General features: G+C 41.2%; 1 protein-coding gene across 1 annotated transcript in view; it reads right to left on the bottom strand.

Moving 5' to 3' along the window:
* Positions 1-27,736, bottom strand: part of fgd4a (FYVE, RhoGEF and PH domain containing 4a) — a 253,803-nt gene that overhangs the window by 205,498 nt on the left and 20,569 nt on the right. Inside the window, exon 2 of the mRNA XM_043709240.1 lies at positions 99-137. Coding sequence (XP_043565175.1) covers positions 99-137 — 39 coding nt within the window. The remainder of the gene's footprint in view (positions 1-98; positions 138-27,736) is intronic.

Here is a 27,736-nt window from a genome sequence, read left to right as displayed (position 1 = left end):
TTAAATTCCATTTGTATTATTACAATATTAAGAAATCTGAAGAAGTAATTAAATATGTTCCACAAATCATGTTATTGTAAATCTGGTTTGTTTTATACCTGTTTTCCTTGACTGAAAAGCGAGTGTTCTTTCTCCATCTAGAATAAATAGAAACAGGTTTGAAATCAAGAAAGTTGAATATTTTAAGAAGAAATACTTCCAATTATGTTATACTGTTGCATTATAACATTATAATGTGTTATTTTACCGTTTTATTCATTAAGAGTCAAGAACTATATTATTCTGCACATTTACACATAACAAGGATCACTCACTACTAAACTATTCTTCAGTGAGGAGATGCTGAAATACTCATAATAAAGGTGGTGGGATTTAAATTTACTAAATTTATTTTTAAACCTACTTAAATAAAAGCTAGTCTTAGCAATAGTGACCAAGAAATCATCATCAATTCTCATAAAAGCCCATTAATGTCACTTAGAAAAAGTATTCCACACCACCTGTGTAGTTGACTCTTAACTGCCCTCAAAGGTATCCAACGGGCAAGAAATGTTAGAGATGTCTACATCCCATGACATAACGTTTCGAAGTCTGTGCACTGAACTAACTATTTTACTTAAAAGCCCATTAATGTCACTTAGAAAAAGTATTCCACACCAACTGTGTAGTTGACTCTTAACTGCCCTCAAAGGTATCTAACGGGCAAGAAATGTTAGAGATGTCTACATCCCATGACATAACGTTTAGAAGTGTGTGCACTGAACTAACTATGTTACTACATCACATGGTCAGATCTGGAGTAATATACCCAATGTCCGCTCCAATATTAATATCTAAAAGTAAGATTATTTCAGATTTTCACAATCTATAAGAAATAAAATTGTGACAGCAATAAAGGACATGACTGCAGTATAGGCAGTTGATTGAATGTTCACCTGAACGCGATTGGATACAAAATTTAAAAACACATACCAACAGATTTAAGAACAGCTTCTTCCCTGTTGTTATCAGATTTATGAATGGACCTCTCATATATTAGAATTGATCTTTCTTCGCATCTTCTCTGTAACTGTAACACTATATTCTGCATTTTGTTCAATTGCTCTGATGTATGACTTGTCTGGTTAGCACACAGAACCATATTTTTCACTGTCTCTTGGCATATGTGACAATAATAAATTAAATCAAATCAAGTGGTCAGAGCATTGAGTGTAGGAGTTGGGAGGTCATGTTATGGCTGTACAGGATGTTGGTTAGGCCACTTTTGGAATATTGCATGCAATTCTGGTCTCCTTCCTATTGGAAGGATGTTGTGAAATTTGAAAGGGTTCAAAAAGGATTTACAAGGATAGTGCCAGGGTTGGAGGATTTGAGCTATAGGAAGAGGTTCAATAGGCTGGGGGTGTTTTCCCTGGAGTATCGGAGGCTGAAGGGTGACCTTAGAGAGGTTTATAAAATCATTAAGAGCATGGATAGGATAAATAGACAAAGTCTTTTCCCTGGGTGAGGGAGTCCAGAATTAGAGGGCATAGGTTTAGGGCAAGAGGGGAAGGATATAAAAGAGACCTAAGGGGCAACTTTTTCATGCAGAGAGTGGTGTGTGTATGGAATGAACTGCCAGAGGAAGTGGTGGAGGCTGGTACAATTGCAACATTTAAAAGGCATCTGGATGGGTACATGAATAGGAAGGGGTTAGAGGGCTATGGACCGGGTGCTGGCAAGTGGGACTGGATTAGCTTGGGATATCTGGTCATCATGGACAAGTTGGACAGCAGTATCTATTTTTGTACTGTACATCTCTATGACTCTATGACTCTAAATCAAAAGATTGAGTAAGTTAGGCCTATACTCATTGGAGTTTAGAAAAATGAACAAACAAGATTCTGAGAGGACTTGATAGGGTTGCTGCTAAAGAGTTGATTCCACTTATAGGGTGACCAGGAATAGGGGACACAGGTTAAAATTAGGTGGGCAGATCCTGATAGGAAGGATATGGGTAAGAAGTGTGTCATGAGAAGTTGAGTGAAGTCCACCTCAACATGGGGACCAACTTGCTGTATCTTTTAGCCATGTTCTGGGCATCAATGTGAGATTCTTGCTACAGAGCTACATGTTGCCTACATATGGGAATTGATCATTGCTTGTTAAGGCTCTTCCTACTGGCACATCCCACCTCATTAACGTGCAGCTTCCCATCCTGCTCCCTGCTGCAAACAAACTTGACACTGAGAACTCTCGACACGGAAGTCAGAGTATCTGGTAATTTTAACTCACTGCCTGATTTAGGAGACCTTCATACTGGACACCAGAAACCTACATTACAGGGCATATTCCATGCTCACCGGCCATTGCACCTCCAATTCACAGACATTGGCATCCAATATGTGCCAGACTCTGAGAACTCTCTTGGTACATCATCAATCCACTTTCTGAAATTCAACCTCAGCGTGCATCAGTAATTATTATTGTAATGCTCCCTATTGAGCTTAGGGATATGCACCCAGTTCATGGGCTGGACCAGGCTCTGATTCTGGGCTGGTTTTCTTCTTTTGGTTTTTCTCTTGCTCTCAGTGCTCACTTGCTTTGAGCCTACATTAATGCTGAGAACATCCATGCTGTGCCATTCGTTTTTGTACCTTTCCCATCAGCCAGAGATACCAAGGCTTATAGTCCTGCTATATTACTTAGCACAAAGCCAACTTGTCATGGTTGTCAGCAGGCCTCAGTCAAGAGAAATAAACTAGTCAGGACATCCCAGACAGAGATCTAAGGGACGCTCCAGTACCAGTCAAGGGGCTTGGGCTGCGTCAGTCAATCATTCGGAGCAGTCAGAATCAGAATCATCTCCTCATAAGAAGTGAGGAGCCACATGTCGGGCAGCCCACCACATGACTTGACCCTTTCTGACCTATCTGGACTGTTTCCCTCCTGAAATGAGAGAGAGGCAGGTATTAAAGAAGTTGCAAGCTGTTATTTTTGGCGCACATAGGAAGGTGTTCTGAGCAGGTGCACAGACAACATAGAGGGAATGCAAAGTTAATGCTGTCAGAGATGGGGTGAGTGACAGTGAGTGGGGAAGATGTTGTATGTAATAGAAAGAGTAGTAGAGCATGAGCCTTGATGGGATGTTTGTGCAGAAGGAGAGATAGAGTGAGTTTGAGGTAGAGAGTGGCACTTATTCTGGTGAAGTGGAGAAGATCATTGACCTTCTTCCCACATTGTTGTGCACTTCTCCTGATGGCTGGAACCATACTGATCCAGATGGCAATCTCAGATCAGCCTGGCATGATCTGGTTTTGTGGCCTCCACTGCTGATACTGGGCCAAGAGAACATCCTACATCTGCACCACGCTGTCCCTGCCACAAAGCAGGGTACCAATTTCTCCTTGCCTGCCAGATCCAGGGCAAGGATCAGAACCCTGTGCAAGGCAGCTCCAGATTAACAGTACCTGTCCAATTGCACAACAGGATTTTAAAGATTGTGCTGATGCCAGGGATGCCAGTCCATTCTGGGATATCCCAGCAGTAATGAGTTGTTCCAGGTACTGGCAGGGTTAGAATCTGGTGAGTAGTAGGGTCGGTATTTAATGAGTTTGGTAAGGTATGGTGAGTGGAGCCAGATTTGATCTTAGCCCTTGTGCACTCTTATTTATTTAGCATGTGTTTCTTAGTAAAAGGCAAGACATTTTTATGGATTTAACATTGATTTAGAATAAGGAAAGAAAACAATTTGTATTAGTGTCAGAGAGAGAAACAAAACTGAATAAAGTAAAGGAGCGAAGGGTTATGTGGGAAAGACAGATAAGTAGAATAGAGGATTATCAGATCAGACATGATCACATTGAATTATGGAGCAGGCTCAATGGACTAAATGGTCTGCTGTGCTCCAACATCTTACAGTCTCATGATCTTAAGCTTGCTCCATCATTCAATATGCTTATAGCTGATCTGATTGGGTCCTTAATTCCACTTTTGAATCCATTGTCAAACAAAAAATCAGTCTAATTCAGTATTGAATATATTTAGTGATGCAGCTTCTACTGCTCTCTGAGAAAGAGAACTCCGTCCTCTGCTCTCTGGCCTTCAGTTCCAGGGCATTTGTCAGCCTTCAGTCCCATTATTTTTCCCAGTATACTTTTAATCTAGTAATTGTGATTGTTTTAAGTTCCTCTCTCCCTTTGACCTCTTGATTTTCTATAATTTCTGGGATGATTTTGTGCCTTCTACTCTGAAAACAGACAAAATACTTGTTCAAAGCCTCTGCTGTGCCATTGTTTCACATTACTAGTTTCTAGTTTCATCCTCTATTAGACAAAAAGACACTGACACTACACCACTACTCTTGTCTAGTATTTTTCTTGCTTGTTTTCACACCTACTCCAATTTCTCTCTTTGTTGTTTTTTAGTTTCTAAATCTTCCCAATTTATCTTTGACCTGCTGCTGAACTCTGTGGCACAGTGGCTCAGTGGTCAGCACTGCTGCCTCAGAGTGCCAGGGACCTGGATTTGATTCCAGCCTCAGGTGCCTATCTGTGTAGAGTTTGTACATTCTCCCTGTATCTGTGTAGGTTTCCTCTCACAATCCAAAGATGTGTAGGTTAGGTGAATTGGCCATGCTAAATTGCCCATAGAATTCAGGGATGTGTAGGTTAGGTGCATTAGTCGGGGGAAATGTAAAGTAATAGAGTAGGGGAATGGGTCTGGGTGGGATACTTTTCAGAGGGTCGGTGTGGATTTGTTGGACCGAATGGCCTATTTCCACAATGTACAGATTCTATGAACTTTGCAGCATGACCTATCCTTTCTTTCAATTTGACACTATTAAGTTCCTTAGATAGTCATAGTTGGTGCCATTTTTTCACTGTCTTTCTCAATTGAGTATAATTTTATTCTAGTTATGAAATGTCTCATTAAATATTTTTCACTGTTTCTCTATTATTTTAATATTTTAACTTATTTTCCCTGGACATTTTAGCAAACTCTGTATTCACACCCTGGTAATGTCTTTCAGTTTACAATCCCATAAACTAGTTTCAAACCCAATTTTTCACCTTCAAAATGAATATGAAATTCTATCATATTGTGATTGCTGTTACTTACAGGATACCTTAGTATAAGGTCATATATTAATCCTGTATAATAGTGTCAGGTCTAAAACAGTCTGGGAGGTTCTAATACATATTGGTCCAAGAAACTGTCCTGAATATTTACAAATTTGATTGGTCTGATCCATATGAAGGTCAAACTCCCACATGATTATTGCAGTACTCTTATGAAAAGCTGCCATTTTTTCTTGTTTTATATGCAGCGTAAATACTTTCAGGAGGTCTATAAACCACCTCTAACAGTGATTCTTTCCTTTACTATTACTTATCTCCATCCAAATTAATTGTATATTTTGATTCTCTGAACTAAGGTAATTTCTCACGCTAATACAGATTTAAGCCATGATTAACAGAACTAACCTATATCCTTTTCCTCTTTTCCTGTTCTTCAAAATACCAAATAGCTTTGATTGTTCCGATCCCAGTGATGGTAACCTAGCAACTATGTCACCAATGGTTATTAAATCACACTTGTTTTGATTTGTGTTATCAATTCACGCTTTATGCACTCACACAAAAAGTCCTTTCTTCTGTATTTTTAATATTTTTCCCTACTGTAACTTTATTTGCTGGTGCACTCTTATCTTCCTACACTCTGACCATTCTCACTCTGATTATCATTGCTGCCCAGTTCTGTGTCTTTGTCCTTTCTGTTTATCAAATCTCCCCTTTTATGGACATTCTCCAGAGCACTTCCCCCACTCCCCACCCCATAACTCCCATGAAACTCTACATCTGATTCCCTCCATCTCAATGCTGGCTCCAGATTAATGGGTTTACTTGCTGTTACTCAAATTCCAGATTTTACTTCATTTCCTTCCTGAACAAACTTAGACTTTGCAACATCCCCTTTGCTATTAATACCAGCAGTGTTCATCCACAACACAGTGAGTTGGACCAGAATACTAATTGGTCTCAATGGGGACTAGAATTTGTCTGGAATGCATAATTTGATTTTGTTGCTATAGAATTATACTGTAGCTGCTGCTACAGTTAAAGCATACAGAACAATCTGGCCTGCCCTGTGGTTGCAGATGCATATGAAACTGATCCTGATACTTCTCTGTTTAACTATAGGAGCATCAGAGACACTACTGCAGAGCATGAATTTTTACTTCATATCTCTGCTTTGTCATTGGAAATAAATAAAATGGAACTAGTAATTGGAGGCTTAAATAACAGCTCTTCTGAAGCAAGTTGCAAAGGCTTTGTGGGAGGCAATTGCTGGCTTGCTCAGTTAGTTGTGAATGGGAACTTTAAGTCCAAGAATTTTCCTAGTCCCTGAATGACATGGGTAATGGCTGGTCATTTGGGAAGAAATGGCGAGATTGGAAAAATGAGATTCTTGAAGTCAAGAAGAAAATAAATCAAATCTTCCACCCAAGGTTTTAACAATGGGATAAGAATCTCACTAGTGAGCGATATACTTGCATGCACTAACGTCTCATTATTACCTATCTTATCTCATAGAGCCATAGATTCACAGAGATGTACAGCACAGAACCAGACCCTTTGGTCCTACTTATCCATGCCAAACAGATATCCCAACCGAATCTAGTCCCACCTGCCAGCACCTAGCCCATATCCCTCCAAACCCTTCCTATTCATATACCCATCCAAATGCCTTTTAAATGTTGCGATTGTACTAGCCTCCACTACTTCCTCTGGCAGCTCATTCCATACATGTAACACCCTCTTGGGTCTCTTTTATATCTTTCCCCTCTCACCCTAAACCTATGCCCTCTAGTTCTGCTCTCCCTCACCCCAGGGAAAATATCTTGTCTATTTACCCTATTCATGCCCTTCATGATTTTATAAACCTCTATAAGGTCACCCCTCAGCCTCCAACACTCCAGGAAAATCAGTCCTAGCCTATTCAGCCTCTCCCTATATGTATTTTGCTATTCTCCCACACAGTAGAGAGAAACTAGACAGTGACAGCTCCCAACATGAAGCCCACAGCAGCTGCCTTGTGGCTCCAGTTCACTACTTGCTCCAGTAGACCTTCATTCTGGCCAGCAGTTTCCAACACCTCAGGACATGCTCCATGGTTAATGACCACCTGAAGCCTTTCCCCCACCCTGTCTTGGTGGTCAGCATCAGAAGCACAACAGCCTCACTGTATCATCATAGCATATCCCCAACACATTTAAAATACAGCTACCCACTTCAATGCTGCACTTTGGACTGACCCCTTGCATTGCAATGCTGCTGATAGTCACTTTGTATCAGGGTCAGGCATGATTCTCGTTTACAATGTTTCCCAGGTTTCTTCACTTCCTCTCTTAGAGCTCACTCACTCTGCACCCATTGGGTGCTTACAACATCTCTGCCTTGCCTTTTAGCACATTGCCATGTCATTAAGATCCTGCAGGTTCATACTTTTATCTTACTTTATCTCTTAGCACAGATAAAAAGGCAGGCAGCTTGTCATATTTACAGTCATCAGTCTAGAAGCCAGACATGTTGCTTAATGACAGCATGCTATGCTAATGTCATATCTACAACATCTGCTAGAAATTTATGTGGAAATCGCATTGCACGCACTTCAACCAAATGACCATATCTGAAAGGCTAAGGGGAGCAGTCCTCAGTCAGGTGAAGTATGACTGTCATCAGTTGGGGATACCAATATTGTAAGTCAAGAGCATTGTCCAAGATTAGTACTCCAGTGGTTTGGACAGGGTCAGTTGGGTGCTTAGCATAGATAGAGTCAAGGGTTACATCTCATTACAGTCAGCGCAGTGGGACACAGTTAGTCCTGAACAATGACAAGATACTGTGCTTTACTGGGCACTTAGGGAAAAGCAGCACCCATCCTGTCAGAGTTTAAACATGCTGAGGGGCTAAGGACGGACAACATGTGTATCCTTTTGTTTACAGCTGCAGTTACAATGACAGGTGAAGGTGGAAATTAGCAACACATTTACAAATGTGAGTACCTATTTGCAATGAAGTGTCATCTGTCCCACCTACATGCCCTCAGAAGTGTTTCATTCTCATTTCCCTCACAACACATGTACTCTGAAGGGCTATTCAAGAGTGGCAGCTGTGTTTTATATATGGCACCGGCAATGGAAGCCCCAGAAGGTCCTGACAGTGGTAGATATTCCACTGTTGGCATGTGCAAGATAATGTGAGAGCAGCACAATAGAGGCAGGGTGCATACACAATCAGGTGAGCAGAGGAGAATTATATAGGATAACTCACTAGAATTGATGGAGAGAAATCCTAAATGAAATTTCCAAAATTGACACTTAGCCAATTTTTGATAACATTCAGCCTATAGTCTTTATCCCCCCATATTGGATATTGAATTTTTACTTAATACTGCTTATTTATTTATTTACCAACAAATACATTAACATATAAAACACTGGAGAAATGTTTTTAATTTGTAAGCTGTTATACGGAAAAGTAATACCCTGATGCATTTGTGATGAGAATTTTAATGATCAACACTCAGACAGAAACATTTGGCAAATGAGGTCCTATTTTAATGTATTCCTAATACCTGGTTTTAGATTGTGTTACAACATGGTGGTAAACCCCTCTGCAAATTAAACCAAACACAAAGAAAAACTCACCACACCTCATAATCTGTTAAAATATGAGTGACAGACAACTACCCAAATACCACTCTTTAAAGAAAAATAACAATTTTATTTTTTAGCTCCAAAAGTGAACATTAAACAACAACTATTTACAACACTAAGCCTCCTTTCTCTTAAAGATGTGTTATCTACCTCCCACTCTATAACAATCTACTGATCCAATAAAGCCCCTATTAAATTTACAGCAACTTAATGTTTTCAAAACCATATGCGGCTGTTGTCTGCGATATTAATCTTCCTCTGTTTGTGGATTTCCCTGGGTCATCTTCAGTCTTCAGTTTTTGTGCCGTCTGTCTGACAATGGCTCTTTCCTCCTGGCTAACTGTCCAAAATGCCTGCTTTTTATGTCCCAAACATCAGATTGTCTTGTTGGTTCGATGTTGTCAAAACAGTAAAATTCAAATTTGATTGGGTTTTAATATCTTGGGATATAATTTAAAATGATTGGTTATATTCAAACTGCTGTGAAAACAGCTCAGGTATCGAGGTTACAGCCAAATGTTACATCTTCAAATTATCCAGTACACTTTGTGCCTATTAGTCAGTCACATGTCAGGTGCTTGCCAGCTTTCACTCTCTTAAATGTACAGTACACACCTTCAACTTCATAACACCACCTTAAGAAAAAAAAGAACCATCATAATGAAAAGATGGCTTCATTTTTTTCTATGTCTTAACCCCATTACATGACATACATTAGACATTAATTTAAGTTCATATTAACTTCTGCATGTGTATGTGTCATTGGTATCTGTTCAATCTTATTTATATTTTGTCGGTTAAATCAGCGATAATGCATCTGTTATCACATTCTTATGACCCGCAACATGTATGATTTGTAAATTAAAAGTCTGTAACATAAGACTCCAATGAAGTGATCTCATATTCTTGTCTTTAAATCATTCCAAGAATGCAAGAATATTGTGATCTGTGTACACAACCATCTCTGACACATTGTTTGTCATATAAACATGAAAATGTTGTAATGCCAGTATCAAACTTAACAATTCCTTTTCGATCACAGAGTATTTTCTCTGGTGGGTGTTGAGTTTCTTTGAAAAGTAACCAATTGGCAGTTCAATTCCATCATCATCTTCCTGTAGCTTCAACTCCTATGTCACGAGCATCGATTGCAACTTTGAAGGGTTTCAAAACTTTTGGTGTAGCTAAAACTGGTGTGGTGGTTAATATTGCTTTTAAATTGTCAAATGCCTCCTGACATTGTTCTGTCTACTGAAGTTTTATGTTCTTCTTCAGCAAATCTGTTAACGGTGCCACTAGGCTGCTGATGTTTGGAACAAACTTCTGATAGAATCCGCTTAATACCAAAAATCGAAGCACCTCTTTCTTTGAGGTTGGTCGTGGAAATTCCTCCATGGCCTTCGTCTGTGCATTCCTTGGGATCAACCTTCCATGGCTCTGGCCTGAAACATCGATTTTCCTATTCCTCGGATGCTGCCTGACCTGTTGTATGTTTCCAGCAACACACTCTCGACTCTGATCTCCAGCATCTGCAGACCTCACGGTCTTCCATGGCTGATGTTATGTCACAAGAATGTCACCTCTGCATTCGCGAATTCTGTGTTCTTTAAATTTATTACCGATTTTGCTTCTTTTAATCATTCAAAGAGCTCTAACAACTGTACCATGTGATCTTTCCAGGACCCATCAATGATCACTACATCATACAGATAGACTGCACAGTTTGTTAACCCAGCCACAACTCTGTTCATGCATCTTTGGAATTTGGCTGGTGTGTTTTCATTCCAAAGGGCATCACTTTGAATTGAAAAAGCCCACTTGGGGTTACAAACGCAGAAATTCCTTTTGCTTTCTCTCATAAAGGCACCTGCCAGTAACCACACTGTAATTCCAACTTTGTGATGTAACTGGCTTGTCGAACTTTCTCAATACTGTCCTCCAATCTTAGTATTGGATATGAGTCCGATGTTGTTATGACGTTGACCTTCTGATAGTCCACACAAAATCGTTGAGTCCCGTCAGGTTTGGGAACTAACACAATCAGTGAATTTCATTCACTCTGACTCAGTTCAATGATATCTTCATTGAGCATCGAATCCACTCCTTTCTGGACTTTTGTGTCTTTGAAAGGATTAAGCCTGCAGGTGTGTTGTTTCTTTGGAATAGCATTCCCTACATCTACCACATGCACAATGGCATTGAACCTCCCCATCTTATTCCTGCATATGTCCCCATACTGCTGCAACAAGCCTTTCAACAGTGTTCTATTCTCCTGAGACAGATAGTTTACTAATCTATTCCACTCCTCAATGACTTCTTCATTGTTTAATGCATATTGAGGCACGTCAAACTCCACAACAGCTGGATTTGATTCCTCACTTTGTAGGGCAGTAACTAACACCTGCTTCTTTAGTGTGTTGCTGGTAAAGCACAGCAGGTCAGGCAGCATCCAAGGAACAGGAGAATCGACGTTTCGGGCATAAGCCCTTCATCAGGAATGAGGAAAGTGCGTTCAGCAGGCTAAGATAAAAGGTAGGGAGGAGAAACTTGGGGGAGGGGCGTTGGAAATGTGATAGGTGGAAAGAGGTCAAGGTGAGGGTGATAGGTCGGAGTAGGATGGAGGCGGAGAGGTCAAGAAGAAGACTGCAGGTCAGGAAGGCGGTGCCGGGCTGGAGGGATCTGGCTGAGACAAGGTGGGGGGAGGGGGGGATGAAGAAACTGGTGAAGTCCAAGTTCATCCCCTGTGGTTGGTGGGTTCCCAGTCGGAAGATAAGATGCTCCTCCTCCGACCGTCGGGTTGTTGTGGTTTGGCGGTGGATGAGTCCAATGACCTGCATATCCTCGGTGGAGTGGGAGGGGGAGTTGAAATGCTGTGCCACAGGTTGGTTGGGTTGGTTCGTCCGGGTGGCCCAGAGGTGCTCTCTGAATCGCTCCGCAAGTAGGCGGTCTGTCTCCCCAATATAGAGGAGGCCACACCGGCTGCAGCGGATGCAGTAGATGATGTGGGTGGAGGTGCAGGTGAATCTGTGGCGGATATGGAAGTTTCCCTTGGGGCCTTGGAGAGAAGTGAGGGGGGAGGTGTGGGCGCAAGTGTTGCACCTCCTGCGGTTGCAAGGGAAGGTGCCGGGAGTGGTGGTTGGGTCGGTGGGGGGTGTGGATCTGACAAGGGGGTGGCGGAGGGAGTGGTCTCTACGGAAAGCTGGTAGGGGAGGGGAGGGAAATATATCCTTGGTGCTGGGGTCTGTTTGGGGGTGGCGGAAGTGACGGCGGATGATGCGCTGTACATGGAGATTTCTGTTTGGAGGTGGCGGAAGTGACGGCGGGTGATGCGCTGTACATGGAGATTGGTGGGGTGGTAGGTGTGGACCAGTGGGGTTCTGTCCTGGTGGGGTTTGGAGGGGCGGGGCTCAAGGGCGGAGGAGCGGGAAGTGGAAGAGATACGGTGGAGGGCATCGTCGACCAGTTCGGGGGGGAAATTGCGGTCCTTGAAGAAGGAGGCCATCTGGGTTGTACGGTTTTGGAACTGGTCCTCCTGGGAGCAGATGCGGCGGAGACGAAGGAATTGGGAGAATGGGATGGCGTTTTTACAGGGGGCAGGGTGGGAGGAGGTACACCTTGACTACACCTCCCCTCCAACCGCCACCAGGACAGAACCCCACTGGTCCTCATGACACTTCTGTCTGACCCTCTGCCTGTTCAGATTTTTCCTGCACCATTACATCAAACAGGATATTCACTAACTGAACCTCAACTCCTTCATCTTTCTCTTTAGTTTTTGCTTCATGCTATGATAGTGGGATCTTGTTACTGCACAGTCTGGGAAATACAAGGGTATTTTTCTTTTAGCTCCTCAGTTTCCTAGTCTTCCTTTGGCTGCTCTACAACAAGGGGTGTCACTCCCACCTTGGATCCTGTTAAATCATTCCTGAGAAGAAACTGGATTCCTGGAATTGACACCCTGTCAATCACTCCCACAGTAACTTCCCCAGTCTTAAGTTGGCACTCCAATCCAGTCTTACATAGGGAATGCAAAATGTGTGTCTATCTATCTCACAAATTACCACTCTCTCGGGTAACATGTCAGAAAGAGTGCAAATACATTCATCTCTCACTATTAGAGACTGGTTAGATCCTGTATCTTTCAATCTCTCAAAAATATGACTTCTTGTTTCCTCCCCGCCACCATGCCGTCCCATGCTTTCTGAGTATACTTTACACACAGAGGTGAATTCTTTATAGAGATCAGGCACTAACTCCATACCCAGCCCCTGTCTAGGCTGTGCACTCTCCTGCAGCTCGTCGACCTTTCTTCGGGTTTCCTTGACTACTTTTACTAATGCCATTGGCTTAGCTTCTTTAACTGCATCTTTTCCCACAGTGCCTTTCTTTAATGACCAGCAATGCGGCTTTATGTGTCCCACTTTACCACAGTGGAAACACCTGAGGTCTTTCATCTCATTTCCACCTTCCTGGGCTTCTTTTGTAACCTGTGGTAAACTCTTACTAGTGCGCTCTTCGCTTTGTTTCATCATGTAGGATGTCCCCTTCTCCCAATTTCTATCCCTCACAGGATGAAATTCTTGCCAGAAGCTAAACTTTGCCTTATGCACCAATGCATATTCATCTGTCATCTCTGCTGCTCCCGTCACTTCTCGAACTTTCTGTTCCTCCATGTGAATTCTTACTGTCTCTGGAAGTGAGTTTAGAGCAGAATAATCCTCCAGCAGAATAATATGCCTTAGAGCCTCAGAGGACTTATCTATTTTTAAGGTCCACATCCATCAATCAAAATGACTATGTTTAATTCTTTCAAACTCAACATTAGTCTGACCTGATTCATTCTTTATGTTTCTGAACGACGTCTATATGCTTCTGGTACCAATTCATAAGCACTCAAAGTAGCCTGTTTGACCACTTCATTATCTCTTGACCCCCTCATCTGACAACGCTGCAAATACCTCACCAGCTCTGCCTACCAGTTGTATTACCCACAAGTCCTCTGACCACTCCATCTGCCTAGCCAATTTTTCCAATGAAATAAAGAAGGCTTTGACATCTTTCTCATCAAAGTGTGGCAATGTTTTAACAAATTTGTATACATCACTACCTTCTCTCTTCATCTCCATCCTGCTAACTTGATTTTCCTGAATAAGTCGCAAATTCAGAAGTTCAAATTCTCTCTCCTTTTCTCTTTCTTTTCTCTTTTATTCTCTCCCTTTCTTCTTTTTCTCTTTCTCTTTTTTGTCTCTCTCTTTGCCATGCTAAGAACCTCCTCTCTCTTTATTTTTCCCCTCTCTTTCTCTCTTTGTTTATCTTTTAACTCCATTTGCCTCAATTGCATTTTAAGTTTTTCTAACTCTACTGCACTTGTCTGTTTCTCTGAAACACCTACATGTTTGAGTAGCTCCTCACAATTTTAGCTTTACGTTGGTCCTTGGTTAAACTCAATGCTAACCTTTTAGTTAATTCTAAAAGTAAGGTCTTTTTCTTTCCTTCTAAACTTTCTTGGCAAATTTGGGAATCATCTTCAAACTCCAGAACCTCTTTAGCAATCTTAAGAGCCATTTTTCTCACTTCTAATTTAATCATCCACAAGTAACCAAAATTAAACAAATTGTCTCAACTACATTTTATTTAAAGATCTAGGACACTAATCGGCAAGTGTTTAAATCTGCTGGAATCTTTGTACCCCAAATCTGTAAAAATCTGTCCAAATCACAGACTGGATCTGTCTAAACCTGTCCAAATCCTGGACCTGTGCCCCCAAACTGTTACAATACGGAGGTAAGCCCTTTGCTAATTGAACCCAACATACAGAAAAGCTCACCACACCTCATAATCTGTTAAATTATGAGTGACAGACAACTACCCAAATACTGAGTATTTAAAGAAAAAATAACAATTTTATTCTTTCACTCCAAAAGTGAACATTAAACAACAACTATTTACAACACTAAACCTCCTTTCTCTTAAAGATTTATTATCTACCTCCCACTCTAAAACAATCTACTGATCCAATAAAGCCCCTATTAAATTTACAGCAACTTAATGTTTTCAAAACCATACAGCGGCTGTTGTCTGCGATATTAATCTTCCTCTGTTTGTGGATTTCCCTGGGTCATCTTCAGTCTTTGGCTGCAAAGGTGTTTTGACAGAGAGTGTTTTTGAGCAGTCTGTCTGACAATGGCAGGTGGTACTCTTTTCTCCTGGCTAACTGTCCATAATGCCTGCATTTTATGTCCCAAGCATCAGATTGTCTCATTGGTTCCATGTTGTCAAAACAGTAAAATTCAAATTTGATTGGGTTTTAGTATCTTGGGGCATAATTTAAACTGACTGGTTAAATTTGAACTGCTGTGAAAACAACTCAGGTGTCTAGTTTACAGCCAAATATTACATCTTCAAATTGTTCAGTACACTTTGTGCCTGTTAGTCAGTCACATGACAGGTGCTTGCCAGCTTTCACTCTCTCTTAAAGGTACAGTACATGCCTTCAACTTTATAACAACTGCATCTCAAAATTTCCATTTATGATGACTGTCTAGTCATACCTATGCATTCATATGCGTGATATGCTTCTTCAGTGTTGTAACTCGGAAAAACACAACTGTAGAATAATTCAAGAAAACATTGTGTAATGTGTTAGGCAGGTCCAAGAATCATTATGTTAACACTACTGCTTTCAGGAGAACACAGAGCTAGGAGCTTTCCAAGTGTTTACAGTACTGTGTTTAGACATTCTAATTCCAGTTCAAAAACATAACAGTGTTCAAACTTGGCAGAAAATTAATTAGTAGCTACTATAGGTGAGCACATAATGCTAACAATTCTCTTTTTTCTTATTAGACTCCAGCAATGCCAAATTAAATGAAATTCTACAGAAAGATTTTAGCTTCATAGCCAACCAGTGGGTTTAGCTAAACTATTCCCACAGTCTAACTTTTTGCTCAGAATCTTTTGTGCTTTTCCTGGCTCTGATCATTGCACAATTAATCTTTCACACAATATTTCAAATTCACCTGCATTAACTTTCTTTACCCACTTTGTTTGAAACAAAACAACCAGAGAGCAGGGTAAAGGAGTCTGTAAGAAGTTCTCCTGCTCTTCCTATCTCAAACAGAAGAGGTAAACATTTACCTTACATTGGCAATCACGTGCTTTACCATACCCACACGAGCAAAACCTGATTGGAACATCAACTGCGCTCTCAGAAACCCTCCTTATTTCTCGCTGTGATACTATGAGTTGTCAGGCTTCATCTTTGCACATATCAGGGGTTTCTTTCCCTTTTTTGGCACCTCCACGATGCCTGAAATGTGGTATTGGAACGTTTAACGCCTTGGAGCACAAACAAGGCTGTGCCTTAATTTCTTCCCATTTTCTGTCCTCAAAATGGCACAATTTCTGCTCCTTTTTTTCAAATTTCAGATTACTGCGTCTGAATGTTTAAGAAAAAAAGTCAACAATAATGTCATTGTTAAACTGCCCAAAACACAGCACACGAAGTAACAAAGTTCCTTTGTAACCAACGTTGCCTTCTCATGATTTCACAATCGAGATTAAACATCCTGTCTTTCTGACTTCTCAGCCTCCTCCTCCAACTTCACAGCTAGCTGTCGTTAATTCTGCAATTACTTGTGTTTGCTACCAGATGTTTGATAAGAAATAGAATTCTATCCTGAAGATATTATGGTAGTTATGGAACACGAGGGAACCGCAGACATTTACTAAGAGCAATGGAATAATATAAACAATGCAAATACTATTTTCTGTTTTCATCTTGAAATGAGAATGTGAAGACTGAGGAAACAGCAGGCTTATGTTAACAATAGCAGTACAATTGGAGTAAACCTGAATCTTACAGTCACGGCATATTTGTTTTAAAGATGCATATACACTCATAAAGGCCTGTACACTTCAAGTCACCTGAATATTTTTAAAAATATATCGTCGATAAGGATCAATGGTAATGCTGTGGGAGTAGTAATTGTTGTGTACAGGCTCCTTCCAGCACAAAGTGGTCTCATGTGGATTAGTCCATCCAACCTTTTGGTCTAAATAGAAGTGTCCAAGCAATATGAAGTTTTTTGCATTAGAGCAACTATTTACAGGATACGTGAACATAATCTATGATACTGCAGAGATTACAAGGAGCACATTAATCCCAGGATTTGTCTACCACCTGCTCATTCTTAATTCCAACTAAGTCCCTATAATGTCATCACACTAGATGGTGCTTACTGTACTCAAGTCAATCAGACACTTATACATCAGTAATTCATGCACAGGCTTGTGCCAGGAGGGTACTCATGCCATTCAAATAACTGCAGTAGAGAAATGGAGTATTCCTTTGTTACACAGCCTGCACCGTGTCTATCTAATGTTGATTATATCAATGGCTTCAGTTACAAAGCCCTAAATACAGGGTTCCTCAGCATTTCTGGAAACGTGAAACAGGCTGAGAAAATACTGCAATTTTTCAGACAGGAAATCAGACAGTGACTGCAGTCTTCATCTGAAGTAATATTGCCCACTGCACTGATGCCCACTGGCATGTTCAGTATTTCCACCATATTTTGTTCTCATAGCCCAGCTATCTAATTGTTTTGAAGAAAGGACACTGGACCTGAAATATTAATCCTGCTTTCTCTCCACAGATGCTGCTAGACATGCTGAGTTTTCCTAGCAATTTCTGTTTTTGTGGTGCTCTTATCAGATTTTAAAATTTTTTACATTCATTTCTTTGCTAGTTCTGCAGTGCGGTATATTCATATAACATTGTCTTCATTAGACCCTCTGATGTTCCCACTCAGGTTAAGAAAGAAAAGGGTGAAAAGAAATGAAATATCATTACCCTCTCCTCTCCCCTAATAAACAAAAAGGATGAATTTGTCTAAAGGTAACTACAATTAGTGAAAAAAGACTAAAGGCACATCAGGGCTTTGCGCCACAGTGAATTAGAAAAATGGAAGTTAAACACAATCCTGAGAAACATGTACTTTGAGCTTTCCAGCTTAAGCCATAGATATAGTTAACATTAGATAAATGCAGTGCAGGCTGCGTAGCAAACTCTCTCCAAACTCCAAGACCTAGGACTTTGCTCCCCCGCTTTGTAACTGGATCCTTGACTTCCTGACCCACAGACCACCATCGATAAGGATAGGTGACAATACCTCTTCCACAATAATCCTCAACATCAGTGCCCACAAGGCTGTGTGTTCAGCCCCTTACCATACTCCTTATACATTCATGACTATGTGGCCAAATTCTGCTCTAACTCCATTTACAAATTTGCTGATGACACAACCGTAGTGGGTCAGATCTCAAGCAATGACAGGACAGAGAACAGGAAAGAGATATACTACTTAGTGGTATGGTGATTCTCTCCCTCAATGTCAGCAAACAAAGAAGCTGGTTGTCAACTTAGGAAGCAGTGTGGAGGACACGTCTATCTGTTTCAATGGTGCTGAGGTGGAGGTGCTTGAGATCTTCAAGCTCCTAGGAGAAAACATTGCCAACAATCTACCCAGGTCCATCCACATCATGCTATAGTCAAGAAAGCACACCAATGCCTCTACTTCCTCAGAAAGCTATAAAAAGTCAGCATGTCCACAATAACTCTTACCAATTTTCATAGATGCACCATGGAAAGCTTTTTGGATTTGTCACAGCTTGGTATGGCAACAGCTCTGCCCAAGGCCGCAAGAAATTACAGAGTTGTGAATACAGCCTAGTCCATCACAAAAACCAAACTTCCTTTGATTGACTCTGTCTACACTTCCTGCTGCCTCAAGCAAGGAGCCAACATAACCCAAGACCCTCCCCATCCTGGCTAGACTCTCTTCCACCCTCTTCCATCAGGCAGAAGATACAAAAGTTTGAAACAGATTCAAGAACAGCTTCTTCCTCACTGTTAGCGGAGCTGCCAATTTAACCTACAGCACATTTCATGCTCATGACAGTGGCCAACATTACCATATTTTAACTTGTGAAATACCTCTTTTTGTCAGCCACATACAGAAATTCTCACTTAGCTTAAGACCCTCCAAATACAACTGTCAAGGAAAATCGACAAATCTACATAAAATCTGTTTGCTCTATATGTACTGAGATCTCAGTTCTGTGTATTGGATAACTAATATAGTAAACCTGTTTTACAGAACAGTATTATAAGTTTATCCCATATTGCAGACAAATAAATTCTGCATTCACTCCCACATATCTCACTAATCTAAATAATTAGAATTTAGGAGAGATTTTATTGTACGGATGATATAAGATAGGATATTTGGCCTTTCATGCTTATAATTACCTTACTACCATGTGATTCTATCTGAATTGCAATCATAACACACTTTACTTAGAATCATTGAGTCATAGAGTCATACAGCATGAAAACAGACCCTTCAGTCAAACTCATCCATGCCAACCAAATTTCCCAAGCTAAACTAGTCACACTTGTCTGCATTTGGTCCATATCCCTCTAAACCTTTCCTATTCATGTACCTTTCCAAATGTCTTTTAAATGTTGTAACTGTCCCTGCATCTATTACTTCCTGTGGTTTATTCCACACACGAATCATCCCTGTGTGAAAAATTGTCCTGCTCAGGTCCCTTTTAAATCTTTCTCCTCTCACCTTAGAAAATGCCCTCTGATTTTGAAGTCCCCCATGGCAGGGAAAAGACCTTTCCTGTTTACCTTATCTATTCCCCTCATGGTTTTATGAATGTCTATAAAGTCATCCCTCAAACTCCTATGCTCCAGTAAAAGAGTTCCAGCCTATCTAATCTCTCCCCATAATTTAAACCTTCTATTCCTGGCAACATTCTGATAAATCTTTTCTGAACCCTCTCCAATTTAATAATATTCCTCCTATAGCATGCAATCAGAATAATAGTCTCAGTTCAATGTTTTATGGTTTATAAGGTAGTCAGAAATAGTGATACTTGGAATGTTATAGAGTTTTCTAGAACCTCTACTGAGACAGGGAGATTTGCAGCTTTTGAGAGTTTTTTTTCTTCAAACACCCAGATCTGTGATTACAGAAATCAAATCCATAAAGAGTTGCTAAGCAAGTTCCATAACATTTCAAAGCTAGGTTTCCAGCAATTAACAGTCACAAGCTACATCTCTGTCTCATTAAAAACTTTGCTTGTTTTCATGCTGAGAAAATTGCACGTCTTATATTCCTCCAAGCACGAAATATACTACAAAGCTGGCGTCTAAAAGAATAGTAAAAACAGAAAACACTAAACATACACAGGAGGATAGGCAGCATCTATGAAGAGTAAAAGAGAGTTAATGATTCAGATCTCTGACCTTCCATAGTTTTTGGTGAATAGATATGTGCTAGTGGAGAAATCTCCATTTGAAACAAATAGGTTTTTACTGGTGCTTATTGAAAGAGAAAAACAAGGCAACCCTTAACCTCAAATTGTTTCCATTGTTAGCTTTGATGTGTGGTGGCTTTCTCATCTGAATGATGATGTTGTGGATTCAACACTGTCTCATAGACTTAGGTTTACAATCAAAGCTGAAACTTCAATATAGTTTGATGACTGTGCTAAGTTATCTAAGAGTGAGACATTAAACTGTTGTCCCAGGTGCTCTCTCAACTGCACATAAAAGATCCAACTGAACTGAACAGATAGGTTCTTCTTGTATCCTGATAATGTCTAACACCCCCCCACCCCTCCACCCCCAACCAAATAAATCAATACAGATTATTTAACAGCTAATGTCATTTGTGGGCTTTTCGGTGTTCAAACCAGTTGCTGTATTTTACCATGCTCCAATAGAGACTGCACTTCAAAAAGTACTTTATGTTAGATAGTGGACATGAATTACTGATAAGAAAGGTTTATCACACAAGAAAATACGAATATGATAAAAGTGAGAAGTGTTTGCCAGAATTTGCTGTCTGACTTACACACCAATAACTGTGAACACTGGGAGCCCCACTATTACTTCCATTGCAGAAGCTGGGCAAATAGTCAGCTGAATATTCAAATATTCAGTTTCTTACTTATTTGGAAACTAACAAATTGAAACTTATTATTTGACCAGAACTATCTTTCACTTCTATGTTTTTCTTCCACTCTCAAAGCTGTTGAATATGGGATCACATCCTAGGCTCAAACATCATTTGTTGTTTTATCAAAGGCACTCCTTCTGTTAAATCAGTCCTCTGATTTACACCTTAGATATCAATTCCTTAAACTATCAATTCACAGTGACCACAATGTGTGGTATTTCAAGATGCATCACAGCCATTCTCTTAGCTTCCTTAGACAGCACCTCCCAAACCCATGATTTCTGCCACCAAGCAGGACAAAGAAAGCACCATCCTGGCCTGGACCTACATTTACCATATCTTGACAGTCACTGGATCAAAACCAAGGATTCCCTGCTGAATGCCACTTTTGGTGCATTTACATCAAAGTGACTGATCAGCAGTTCAGTCATTGACTCCCTACAGTGAGGATTCTGCCCATCTAGTCCACATTGACACTCTAAAGAGCGTTCCACCCAGATACTTTCCTCCCCCAACCTTATTCCTTGCAAACCTGCATTTCCCATGGCTAATCCACCTAACCTACACATCCCTGGACACTATGGCCAATTCACCTAACCTGCACATCTTTGAACTGTGCAAAGAAACTGGAGCACCTGGAGAAAACCCACGCAGACACAGGGAGAATGTGCAAATGCCACACAAACAGTCGCCTAAGGCTGGAATTGAACCTGGGACCCTGATGCTCTAAGTCAGAAGGTTGTGAGTTCAAGCCCCCCACCAGCTGGTACTCTTGTTGAGTACAGAAGGAGTGCGTCCTTTTGGCAGATGCTGTCTTCAATGGTAAATCAACAATCTGTCTCCTTTCTCAGATATTCATTAAAAATAAAGTCCAACTATTCAAAGAGTTCTCATTGGTGTCCTGACCAATTATATAACTCTCAAATTATGTCACTGGACCAGATTACTTAATCATTACTTTGTTGTTGCTTGTGATATGTGACTGTGCACAAATTGGTTACTATGGGTTGAATCTTCTTTTGGCTAAATGTCAGTTTCATCGAGTTCCTTGGAGAAGTTCTCAAAGCAGATCTCTAGCGATTTTTTACCAAACCCATCTCATTAGCTAGCTACCCAGCCCCTAGGGTGGCCTTCATGTCTGATTCCAGCCTCAGAAAGACCAACATCCCTGGTGCCCACACCATATTTAGAAGACTGCTGTGTACTAGGACAAGGCTGGAATTCTAAAGCTGCCCTACTTGGTGAAGGATGGTAATTCAAATAACGTCAGAGAGAGAAGGTGCTGGAAGGGGGCATTGCCATCTTCTGAGAGGCACCTGGAGGTCCTGATAAATAGGGTGGCATAAACAAGGGGACAAGGGGTATGGCAGAAGAGGCCATGCCATCAGACCCTATTGGCCTGATGGTCTGATGGTCTCATGATCTGCTGGCCTGATGGTCTGATGTTACCACCCGAGTCTATCCAGTCTCCACAGTGCTTCCTCTACTCCACCAGGGTGCATTACTCTTCTCTCCACCACTGCACCCTCCCTTCATCTCTGCTGCTGCACCCATCTCCCACAAAGGCTTATGCTCTGCCATCCTCACTGTTGCCAACAACATCTTCCCTCACTTGCCTTCACTGCCCTCCATCTTTCCACTGCACTAACCCTCCGTGATTTCTGTGCTGCCTACTCCCTCCCTTAGGACACTTCACCACCTTTCCCCCACCTATTGCAGCCATGCCACCCACTGTTACCTCACTCCTTCCATCCCTTTCTTCCATTCCATGTGAACACAGTCTGTGAGAGGGCAGAAAGAGCCTGGATGGGTGGAGGTGTGCCCAAGAGCAAGCTCCCACTATGAGGTGAGAAACCTGGCCTTTGCAGCTGGAGACCAGAACTGCTCCTGTGGGGATGCCAAAACATTCATGTCCTGCCAACCGAGTAGGTCCTACTTTTCAAACCACTGCAACTCTCATAGTCACCCTGTTGTCAACATCATTCTTTGTACACTACTTCTAACCATTGGTGGTCATGCCTTCTCTCCCACGCATCTTGCAGGTACCAGTGGGATGCTCACAGCCTTGGTGGAGAAACAACTGGAAGAGAGCTCTCAGCTTCCCACTAGTTCAGATACTGATACCTTAGTGGGAACACCACATTCAGAAAGTCTGAGAGCTCAATTTGTTGAGCCTCTCACTGCACCCCTTCTACAGCTAGCCAAGAGAGATAGAGTCCAGGCTGCTGCCACTCATAGGACTCCTGGAGGCCAGCTACCTGCTCAGATCCAGGCAGGAGAGGACCCTGTGGAGTCGGCAATCAGGCACTTCATCCCCATGGACAGGAAGGAACAAGTGTGGCAGACAGCAATGTTGGAGGTGATCGCCTTCATTGCCCAGATGTTGCAGGAGTGCAGCTACACAAGGGAGACCCAACAGCCTTCATAAGTGAGTTTCTGGTTGCCATGGTGACTCAGATCCAGCACCCTCAAAGTCTGCTGGAGAGACATATACACCTGAATTCCAGCCTTAGCCAATGGTCTATAGGAGTGAAGGAAATGGTGACGGGAGGACAGGGAACTCAGCACACATTCTATTGCTGCTTCCTCACAAGTAGACAAGGTGACACCAGGAAGCACAGCAGGAGAAAGAATTGCATACAGCTCTCTCACTCGTCTCTGGAGATGAACAGGCCCTCCACTTTGCCTGGCCCCTCTGTCCCTTGCAAATTCAAGTGAGAAGGCCTCTGGTAAGACCACCTTCAGCATGTCTGAGCCATTCAACCTCAGCTCGTAGGCTGGAGACCAGACCACTAAGACCACAGGTTTTACTTCCCTCTACCCCAACTGTAGAACCTGGACCAGCATTGAGACATAGTGGGAGGGAGAGAAAGAAGAAAGCTTTAGGACGCTTGGTGGCATGGGTAACAACACATTGTATATAGAGTATCATGTTGGCATATATTATTGATTTTGCCATACATCTGCTTGTTTGCGTTTCCGTGTAGTCCCAAATGTACCAGTGTGTAAATGATGCTCAATTTAATATTTATATAAGACATGCCATAGATTGATGTCTGTGCTGAAAGCCAGCCACGGCATGTGGAAGCAATATGAGCAAGGTGTATACAGGACAATGGGCATCCATTGACCCTCATGGTTAAACATTTATATTTTATCCTTGGCCTCTGAGTCCAAAAGTATGACTATGAATGAAGTGGGCAGGGAAGTTTCCAGCACACCGGAAGCCAGTTCATTAGGTTTGGGATCAGGGCACCTGGACAAGGCATGGGTTTGTGTGTTCTTGCCTTCTGAGGGGCCTCACTTCAATGAATCTTGTTGCCCACTTCCTCACTGATCAGGACACTTTCTCTATTCATTCTGGGTGTAGTTACAGCTATTTTCTTGCTCATTGCATTGTTTGAATTTTCAGTACAATGGAAGATGACATTGTACGTGGAACTCAGTGAACAAAGCCATGGACTTCGGTGAAGTCTACTCCCCTAAGACACTTTGAGATTTGGCTCCCTGCTTCCTGCAAATGCAACGTTTGCCACATAATTGCTGTCTCATGATACAGATATGAGATTGACATAGTACATTGCCAGACAACAAGATGTCAACCCCCTTGACTGATTGATGACTGCTAACCAATAAGGCAAGATGCCTAGTTGTATGGCTGTGCTAACTGGCACAGCACAGCAAGGCAAGGATATTGTGAGCATCAAGTAGGCACCAAGTGAATGAGCACTGAGAAAGCTAGTGGGCAGACTTGAGATGCAGCCTGGTCCAATGCATGAACTCGGTTTTCTTCCCTGTGCACTTGGCATCTTTGCAGCAGTCCTTCAATGCTAGTTGCTGATGTAGGCCTGTATTTCTTATGAAATGGAGTGGTGGTGGATGGAAAGGTGGGTTGGAGCAATGGATTGGACTGGTGGATTGGAGTGGTGGATTGGAGAGGTGGATTGGAGATGTGGATTGGAGAGGTGATTTGCAGCAGTGGATTGGGGAGTAGATGGAAAGATGGTTTGGAGCAATGGATTGGAGCAGTGGATTGGAGAGGTGGATTGGAGAGGTGGATTGGAGAGGTGGATTGGAGAGGTGGATTGGAGAGGTGGATTGGAGCGGTGGATGGAAAGGTGGACTGGGGAGGTGGATTGGATCATTGGATTGGAGCATTGGATTGGAGAGGCGGACTGGAGAGGTAGATTGGAGATGTGGATTAGAGAGGTAGGCTGGAGAGGTGGATGGAAAGGTGGATTGGAGCAGATGATTGGGGCTGTGGATGGAAAGGTGGATTGGAGAGGTTATTGGAGAGATGATTGAAATGGTAGATTGGAGCGATGGATTACAAGAGGATTGTGAGGATTGGCAAATATCAGATGCTAATGTCTTTGGACAAAGGATGCATGTGGTTAGTGTCCATGGATCATGCCCTGAGATGCTGTTGCATGGTCAGCAAGATAGAGGCTGTTTGCAGTGAGCTCAAGTGGCCTGGTACCCGCTCTGACTTCCATGTCAAAAACCGACAGCGTTCCCTTTGCTCATGATCAGCAGGACGGTGGGAAGCTGCATATTAAAGAGGTGAGATATGCAGTTAATAAGGTAACAAGCAATTATCCCACTTAATAGGCAACTTGTTGCTACTTAGGAAGAATCTTGCCTTAAAGCCTGGAGCTCAGTTAGAAGATGCAGGAAGTTGCTGCTAATGTTGAGATAGGCCTGACTGGACATCTGGTGCTATTCTGTCAGATTTCTCACCAGAATCCACATTGCTTAGGCCCCTATAAGATTCTCTCCAACATTTCTACAATATAACAGTGACAGAATTTCCAAAGTACTTCACTGATTCTGAACAAATTTTTTAAAAAAGTATTTTGAGCTGTGTCGAGGTCATGAAAAACAACTATAAATGCAAACTTTTCATTCTTAGGGCAGGGCAAGAGTAAATAAAGATCAGGTTCACATATGTTAACACTAGCCGGAGTTCTTGTCACATGTTGCACTGTAAGGATTATTGTCAAATGAATTCCTTTCATAAGGCTGAGCATCCCTTAATATATTGGCATCTCAAAACAAAAGTAAAATAACTCAGGGGGCAGGCTACTACAACTCATGACAACAATGATCACTTATTGTATTGCACAGAAGGAACAAATGAAATAGGTTCACAATGTGTTAGATTTCTAATGTTTGAACTAGTTGATCATTCTTCCCTGCACAGGTGTAATAATTCTAATATTTCTATGAGCAGTATAATAATCAAATAATTTATTCTTCTCAATTCACTTGCACCTACAAATGAATGTATAGGGACTCTTGTGGTGAAGTTTAAGTTTCCCTACCTCTGGGTCGGAATGTTCATGTCTAACCAGCCCCATAGTGTGTCATAACATGTTTAAACAGGTTGATTAAATATTAATTATCAGTGAATGTGAACTGTGTACCTTTCAAAAGCCAATTATATTCTATTTCTGGTGCCATGGCAACTGATCTACTGTGGAATGTCAATCCCAGATCATAGAGTATAATGTTACAGATTCTACATAAATGTGAAGCTCAGCAAGAGGGAGTGAACTGCCCAGAGGAGGTAGCAGAAATCCTGCACCTACAGCATGGTCAACTTCCTAATTGAAAATGGCATTCCAAAATTTTATTCTGTAAATTTTTAATAATTTACCCGATGGAAATTTGAAAACAACCCTGTATCCATAGTTTTTCATTTGTTCATTGGATTATGGATATCACTAGCAAGGTCATTTTATTGCCTGCCTCTAATTGTCATTGAGAAGGAGGTAGTGAGCTGTATTCTTTAATTGCTGCTGCCTATGTAGTGGAGAAACACTCACCATGCTGTTAAAGAGTACCAGATCAGTGACGATGAAGGTAATTGATGGATTTAAATGTTTGCAATGTGTCTGACTTTGAAGGGAACTTTCAGGTGTCGATTCTCCCACACATTTGTTGCCCTTCTAGGAGGCAAATAGTAAATTAGGTTTAGGAGATGCTGTCAAAGGAGCCTTGAAAAGTCGTTGTAGTGCATCTTGTAGATGGTACGCACTGCATTCAACGTTTACTGGTGCTGGATGGAGTGAATGTCACATGGTTCCAATCAATTGGGTTATTTGTCTAAGGTAGCTTCTTGAGTATTTTGTAGAGATGCACTCACCCAAGCAAGTGCAGAGTATTCCATTACACTGCACACATCTTTTAACAGGCTTTGTGGAATCAGGAAATGTGTTACGTACCGGACAAAAGCCTCTCAGCTACTCTTGTAGCACAGTATTTACATGGCTGGTCCATTTAAATTTCTGGTTAAACTTAAAGTTGTAATCACTTAAAACAACAGTTACTAAAAATAAAATCTGTGTTATATTAGGATTTCAAAGAAAATGAGACTTGAATAGTGTAGCATAAAATTGGAGCAAAAATTTTCTTTTTGATGGAAATTGGGAAACCCTAAAAATATTCAAAATTAATACAAAGTTTCATGTAATGTTGCTCTGTAGCAAAATTCAGCGATTCTTTTTCTGTCACTTGAAATGTTCATTGCAACATCAGCATCTGCTACTGTCCTCATGTTGTGTAACTCTTGCTCTAATTGTAAAAAGACACATCAAGTATTTCATTAAGCTCAAAGTGTACAACTACTCATACAGTACATTAAGTTCTTCTTTAAGAAATTACACATTCTGAATCTAATTTGAAAGTGCAACTTGCTGCTATATCTAATTTAAAGTTAGAAATCACAAGAATAGTTTTATTTTTATAACAGACTTCAGACTTGGTATTCTTCTTTCTAATTTATTAATAAATTTGAGATAACATGGATGTGAAAGTGCACACAAATACACATACTGGTTAGATTTCAAAGGCTTCTCAAACTTGAAAACAAAATGATTTTTACTCGTTCACCGTCTGAAAAAAATCTGACAATGTGATAATGGCAATCAATATAAATTGGTTTTAAATGGTACCTGTTGGAAACAATGCAACAATATATGTAAAGGAGAAAGAAGAA

Source organism: Chiloscyllium plagiosum, chromosome 19, assembly GCF_004010195.1.
Source record: "Chiloscyllium plagiosum isolate BGI_BamShark_2017 chromosome 19, ASM401019v2, whole genome shotgun sequence".
NCBI classification, from domain to species: Eukaryota; Metazoa; Chordata; class Chondrichthyes; order Orectolobiformes; family Hemiscylliidae; genus Chiloscyllium; species Chiloscyllium plagiosum.
Note: the sequence above shows the minus strand (reverse complement) of the source record. Positions and strands in the feature narration are given on the sequence as shown.